This window comes from Apaloderma vittatum, unplaced genomic scaffold (genome assembly GCF_000703405.1).
Source record: "Apaloderma vittatum isolate BGI_N311 unplaced genomic scaffold, ASM70340v1 scaffold26554, whole genome shotgun sequence".
NCBI classification, from domain to species: Eukaryota; Metazoa; Chordata; class Aves; order Trogoniformes; family Trogonidae; genus Apaloderma; species Apaloderma vittatum.
The window spans coordinates 38,857-46,114 of NW_009711398.1; the positions used below are offsets into that span (position 1 = coordinate 38,857).

At 43.0% G+C, this 7,258-nt stretch overlaps 1 protein-coding gene across 1 annotated transcript in view; it reads right to left on the reverse strand.

The window, feature by feature from the left end:
* The window catches only part of MTSS1 (metastasis suppressor 1), a 33,058-nt gene extending 29,547 nt beyond the window's left edge, over nucleotides 1-3,511 (reverse strand). Inside the window, exons 1-3 of the mRNA XM_009867636.1 lie at nucleotides 3,502-3,511; nucleotides 2,591-2,675; nucleotides 1,241-1,332 (exon numbers count right to left, since the gene is read on the reverse strand). Coding sequence (XP_009865938.1) covers nucleotides 1,241-1,332; nucleotides 2,591-2,675; nucleotides 3,502-3,511 — 187 coding nt within the window. The remainder of the gene's footprint in view (nucleotides 1-1,240; nucleotides 1,333-2,590; nucleotides 2,676-3,501) is intronic.
* Nucleotides 3,512-7,258: the final 3,747 nt, after the last annotated feature.

The following is a 7,258-nucleotide window of genomic DNA, read 5'->3' on the forward strand; positions in this document are numbered from 1 at the left end:
GTGGAGCACACTGTGGTTGTCCTCATTTTCAGACAAGCTGAAAATCCCGGGAGAATTAAAATCCCAGAAAAAAATATTCTGTCTAGGCACACTAAAGGTACCAGACATGAAAACTGATACTTTAAAAAATAATAATAAATAAAAGGCATGTAGGCATGTATCTACATATACACATACACTTTAACAAAGCTGGTCAATGTTACTGCTCTTCTAGAGATGGAAAAAAAGAAGCAGGCTGCTGGTGGGCATGGAAACTGTACCAAGGCCAGCTGCCCCCCCAACACACAAGTCTACCCACTAAACCCTAAATCTTTGGCCACAGTCACCCCTACCTGCAGGAACCCAGGTGATCCCTCCCTCCTGCTCACTCTCTGCAGCACAAGGAGGATATCTTTCCAAGAGCTGCTGATCTAGCTGCTTTTGTTTGACCACAATAACAGAGGGGCAAGACGCAAATCCTCTTCTGGAGGCAAGCAGAATCCTTCCCATCAGTTTTCACCCTCCCAAAAATAAATTATGGTGATGCCGCTTCTTTCAGACATAGCAAAAATCTTTGATTTTCAAGGGTCAGTGGTGAACTGCAACCTGCTTTCAGCACCCATGCTAGGGGTCATCATTCCCAATGAAAGTTTTGCAAAGCCAAAGGCACCTCCTAGCATGGTCCTGCTGTGTAAGACTTTGCTGCCTCCTGCTCATTGCCTCAGAAAAGCCTCTGGAGCTGTCGTTGAAACCGCAGATCTGAGCAACCTGTGTCCCAGCGACGAAACCTTCCCATTCCCCAGGTGCACATTTCTGTACCACATCAGATATAAAAAACTGATACTGAATGGTTTACAGAGCTGGGCATTCTCTAGAGAACGCTACGTCTGAGACATAACATGATCTTACATTAGCTTTTAACTACACCCCGGGGCTTTGCAGGGACAAATGTGGCATCCCCAACTCCCAGCACTACTGGAGATCATACTGTGAGAGTGGGCTAAGAGAGTTAAAACTAGTCACTGCTTACCCGTCTAGAAAAACAACCCATGCCTTGCAAGTCCTGCAAACTAAACTTCCAAAATGTATACGTAAGGGTTAAAAATTTGTTAGGCACTTCGGGAGAGCAGTGTTTTAGAAGAGAAAAGTTGCTATACATATTTAAGCACGTCATTCAGTTCCCCAGTACAAACATGAAAAGAGGAAGAAAAGCTGATATTACAATCTTACTCCTATTAAAGAATTCTTCCTCTGTAACTACCTTTTGCATGGTCTTTATCCAGTTGATTGGCCACTTTCTTCCACTCTTCCATCTGTTCTTGAAGTGGGTTTATCAGACAGTCAATTAAAGCACTAATTTTGTTGAGAAAACACAAAGAGCAATCAAATCCTGCAGATGCCCCTATTCTTATATAGAGAACCAAGGTCAATATTGGAATATTTTTACTTTTTGCTGCGACAGCTACCAGTGTCACAATGTAAATATCAGAACATAAAAATGTTTATGCTGGAGAAAGCAAAAGAAAGGACTGGATCAAAAGCAAATCCACATCACAAGATAATCAGAATTACCACAGAGAATTTCAGGACAGTGAGGAACACAACGTAAACCAGAGGAGTGACCCAAAACAGGGCCAAAGTAAACCAGTTAGATCCTACTCATCTGTCACACAAAGAACAATTTAAATGGATACTGGGGGCCCAGAAAAGTTCATGCAGCCATGAAGATTATAAACTTAAATAACACATGCATATGGCACAAGAAGACGGAGCAGCTGTAAAAGCAAACACCATCCTGCCCACTGATGTGTCTCACCTCTCACCAGTGGAGTCTGTGATAAAGCACTAGTAATGCTCCACTAGGTAATGAGACTGGCATGAAATCACTCAAACAGCTAACTTTGGGGTAACCAGAGAGTAAAGTTGTCTCCTCACAGCCAATTTCACAAATATCTTTATTTTAAAAGGGAAAAAAGACATACCAGTTCATCAGGCAAATGGTGAAGCATCACTTTGGTTCACCTTAGGTGGAGTGTAACTATTACATCCAGTTAAAAAAGGCACACGTGGAAACTACTATTTACTACAGAAGTAGGTTGTTTATGTATAGCCCAGATTACACGTGGGTTAATCCTCTCCCATCAATCTAACTTTAACTGCAAAAAGGCAATGAGACAATTTGCCCTTCCCATACTTGTTTGCTGAAAGGTTCTCTCTTGGTCACAAGCCTTTTGGTCTCTCTAGTAAACCGAGGAAGCAGCACACCACTTGCTGCTTCTTTAAAACTCAGTGACAAAGCTTAAAGTCTTGAAACAAAGACAGGTTGGTCACATCAGCAGCCACCTGCTCAGCACGAAGCAACAGGAACTGAGAGTGGGAATTTGCAGCGCTTAGAGTGATTTGAGGTGACGAGCCCAGTCCCCAGAACATGCAGTAAAATCCTGCACGTTCACCCCACCTAATGCACTGTGCAGGAGAAAACAACTGCTGTTCTTGGTTATATTGGCCAGACATCAGCTGAAAAGCCAATGCTGGGGAACAGCTTTAGGTGGTCCCCACTAGCAAATGGAAGACAAACCTTGAGCTCCAGACCAGGTACAGTGTCACTTACCTTGAGAACTGTCGGAGTTTGGACTCTATACTTCTGTGCCTCATACACATCCTGGTGAGAGCAGACCCAATCTCTCTGGTGCCACCTGAAAAACAAAACACAAGGCAGGTGAGACCCCTGATGAGATTCCTGCCTGTGCTGTAGAAGCATGCCAACAGGAAGGCAGGTGCCAAGTCTTCCAGAGTTAACTGTAAAACAGATTCATAATAATGGTAGACTTGACGAAGCTGTTGATTCGGGTACATCTCAGGGATATCTACCACCTTGGGAAGAGATTAATTCTTGTTCATCCAGAGACCAGAACAGAACAATTAAACACAATTAAAATGCCATTCTTCACAGAAGCTTTAAATGTCATGAGGCCCAACTCAATGGCAGAAGAGTTCAAAGAGAAGGGCTTGAGATGTCAAAAGACAAGCAGCAAAGCTGGCAAGCAAGTGGGCATCTACAAAGTTTATTTCCACATTTTGGAAATAAACCTAAGGGATTCGATCCGATTTTCTCATCTCTAGATTCTTTAGACCCAACACCTCAAAAAGATTTTGCTCCTCCAGAATACAGAATCACAGAATCATTCAGATTGGAAAACCCTTGGGATCATCGAGTCTAACCATTAACTCTACTCCACAAAGTTCACCCCTAAACCATATTCCCCAACATCACATCTAAATGACATTTAAACACCTCCAGGGACAGTGACTCAACCACCTCCCTGGGCAGCCTATTCCAATGTCTGACTACTCTTTCTGTGAAAAATTTTTTCATAATGTCCAGTCTAAAATATGTAACTAAACCTATATATTGCCACATACACCACTGACACCATCAGTGTATCCCACACATCTGCCATCTCAGATCACACAAGCATTTTTTCACGACATTGCCAGAAGATGGCACTACTTGCTCTATACCCTCACTCATGTCGGTTTCTGACAACTGCATGACAGCAGGAGTCATTTATTGCGAGTGCTCCTTCCTTGAATTTTTACGTTTTAAAAGCAGACATTCCTCCATTTCCCCCTTTAATCAGCATTACCAACTTTGATCAGTCTATTAAATTTCGATACTTTTGGTTAGTGTTAGTTTTGATAATTGAGTAGTTCCTATCTGCAAGTCAAACGTACTATTCTCAGGGTACAAACATGAACATTTGTACAAAGCTTTTCCAAACTGTAGTATTCTCTGAAACAGCGAAGATACCAGCATCTATTTAAAAGTCTCATTTGATTATTAAAACAACCTTAGACTTGTAATATATGGTAAAATATCTACCTCAGGCTCTAAAACCAGTAGCGCAAGTAAAAAATACTTTCCTAGTAAAGAAACTCAAAAAATTTAATAATCTTATTTATTTTTTAAGCACAAAAATAAGTCACCACCTTCCCGCATTCTTGCAGAACTAAACCCTGTGCCTACGAAATGGCTCTGGAAAAAAGACACTAAATAACTGGAACAAATTGCGGCTATGTGGTATTTTCCATTGTTCAAAAGACAAACAGAAAGTCCTTTGTCACTTGCCCAATTACTCATGTTTTTCTAAGGAGCTTTTGAAATAATATTATTTGGTAACACGGAAGAGCTGAAGCCTTGCTGCATATGGGTGCCCGGGGAAAGCATATGGACCCCAGCCCGGATCCGGACCCGTCTCTTGCGGCGATGCCACACTTGTACGAGCTGCTATCACCTCGGGTAACACGAAAATCAACACAAAACGGGGGTGGAAAGCATAACAGAGGGAAAACAGCTGGAGGAAGGGGACAATGCCAACAAGGAAAAGTAGATCTCTGTCCCAAAACGTGGGCATTTTGCTCTGGAGCCACTGCAAGACAGAAAGAACTCGGAGCCTAACACGGCACAATTCCAGTGGCACAGATGAAGAAAGGAACCAAAAACTTCTTATGGCCATCAGCAGAGCAATTTTCAATCAAGTTTAAGCAAAAGGTGGGTTTTTCAGGTTGAAAACGCACTGAAATACCAGAATATTAAGGGCTGGCAGCAGTTAAGTGATACTGCTTTCCTACCTGCATTATATGAATAAAGGAAGAGTTTTTTCAGAACAATAAATAGGAAATAAAGCACCATGTGTTTTGCAGACTAGGAAACAAGGGTCAATTGCTATTAATACTTAATTGCAAGGTAACAACATTTTAACTGAAACGCCAATAATTAAAGTATAAATATATCCCTTTTGTTAAGGGGATGAATGAGCAAGGTCAGCAAAACAGCTATGCAGAGTTAAGCTTAAAAAACCCCACACCTAAAACCACAACAAAATAAGGCCTGGAATAAATAAGTTATTACGCAGAAAAAAAACCAAACACAATTCATTGGGGATGAGAGGGTTACTGGTTCTTTCCACCTTTTGAAGCTTCCTGCAATCCATAAATCTTTACAAGAACATGGAAGTATGAGGTGTTAATTTTATTCTGCAAAGGAAAAAGAAAAAAAATGGGTTTGAGAAGCTTTTTAAGCCTCTTCTGGAAACAGCGTGTTGCAGAAGATGGGTTTAGGTGCCTGCTTGGGAAGAAAAACAAGGGCTGCTGCTGGAAAGTTTGGGAGGGCTGAGCCAGCACCTCAGCTCTGTCCGGGAGGTGCTGCAGGGAGTGCGCTGGGGCAGGTGAGGATTTATTTTAACACCCTGTGCCGAGATGTGCAGGTTGTGGGACCGCGCGGTCAAGCACCTGTGAGGTGAAGTGAACTCCCAAAGCAGCAGAAGCCAACCATTCACTGAGAAAGGTGCCCTCCTTAAAGAGTGCAAAACCCACCCAAACAGCATGTAAATTATAAACTCACCCTGCCTAAATCTGACATGCTGGGGAACGTGATTGTTCTCAAGGGCTATTGCAAGAAAAGATGCCTGTTCCCCTGCAGAATTGTAACTCATTTACAATCAATAAACTGAGTGTACTGATAAATAAACTGAGTTTACAATAAACTGAACACAGAATAAACCAAGTTTAACTACCTTGTAAATGACATTGCTGCAGCACTGCATAATACCAATGCAACACTTGTGGCAAAGGCACATTCCCTACAGTCTTTCCTCTCTGCTCCTCCTGCTGCAGGACCACTTACAGAGCTCCCCACAGCCTCCTGCGCAGGGCTTAAAATGCTGTTGGAGGCAGACATGAGAGAGCTTTGGTTTTATACCTCGAAGCCTTCTCACCATGCTCCTGGCAGCTCGCAGACACGGGGTGTGCTGAGCACGGAGCGGGGCAGGTGGCACCGAAAAGCTGTTGTGTGCCAGCAGCTCCTGCCCCAGCAAAGGGGAACCGGGCTCCGTCCAACGCACGCTGCTACAATAAAAGTCACTATGCATTTCCAGTTCTTGTTTAAAAGCTAGTGCTACTGGTGTCTAATTAAGTGCAGGAGACAGAAACTTTGCAAGACACATGGGGCTTTTTAATTTTGGCACTGACTTGATTATCACAGGCAGGAACCATGTCCAAGCGTCCCTACGTACTCACCCAGGTGAGGCAGTCCAGGGAGGTACAGATACACCTCCTGCAGAGTTTCTGGATGCTAGATCAGCAGCAGCAGTATTTCAGAAAGGATCACCTCCTTGGATATGCCTAAATAATTCACAATTTGGGAGTGCCTCAGCAACGCCCTGTTAAAAACCAGCCACCAGGCTGAAGGAAGGACAGTACCAGCCCATCTCCTCCCACGCCTGAATCTGCTTGCTCCTCCTCAATGTATTAAGTATTCTAACAGCACCGGAGCGAAACAGAGCTTCACCTCCCTGTTCCCAACTATATTTTTGGTGAAGAATCAAAATGTTTCCTGAGAAGGAAAAAAAATAAAAATACAGGCCTCTCACCATCCACTGATTTTGTGAGTTGGCGCACTGTGGCTCTTACCAGTGCGCCCAGTGGTCTTTCCAGGAACACGTGCGGTGCCTATCTCAACCACCAGCAGGTTTCTGCAAAGGCTGGCTCCCGCCAGCAGAGCTTAACTGATGCTCCTGTTTCCAAAGGACCGGGATGAGCTGGCGACACAAACTGTGAGAAGGGAACCATTTTCTGCCATGGTAGTGGTTTGAAAATGTTAAAACATAACAAGGGGTGGTAGTTTGGATTTGCTTCTTTTACGCAGTCTAAATCAGATCTCCTTAATAAGCAAGGAGCACTAAGGCTTTATATAAATTATATAAATACTCTATATAAATTATCATTAGATGCTAGAGTAGTAGTTTACTCTCAGAAGAAGTGGGTGGCCAACATACACATTCTGCAGAGCTGGAACTCACAAGCAACATTAACGTATGCGTGAGTGCCGATACTGGCTGTGTAGCTAAATATTCAAAATCTGGTAAGAAGTTTATCGCACTGGGCTATACCACAGTCATACAAAACCTGCTTCAGCCTTCAAATTAATTTATGGTTTATTTTTTCAAAAAGTTCATAGAATCATAGAATGGTCTAGGCCAGAAAGGTCCTTAGAGACCATCTAATCCAACCTCCCTGTCATGGGCAGGGACGCCTCTCAGCTAGATCAGGCTACTCAAGCCTTATCCAACTTGGCTTTGAACATCTCCAGGGAGGGGACATCCATAACTTTTCTGGGCAATTTATTCCAGAGTCTTGCCACCCTCATACTGAAGAATTTCTTCCTAAGATCCAATCTAAACCTTTTCTCCTTCAATTTAAATCCATTTCCCCTTGTCCT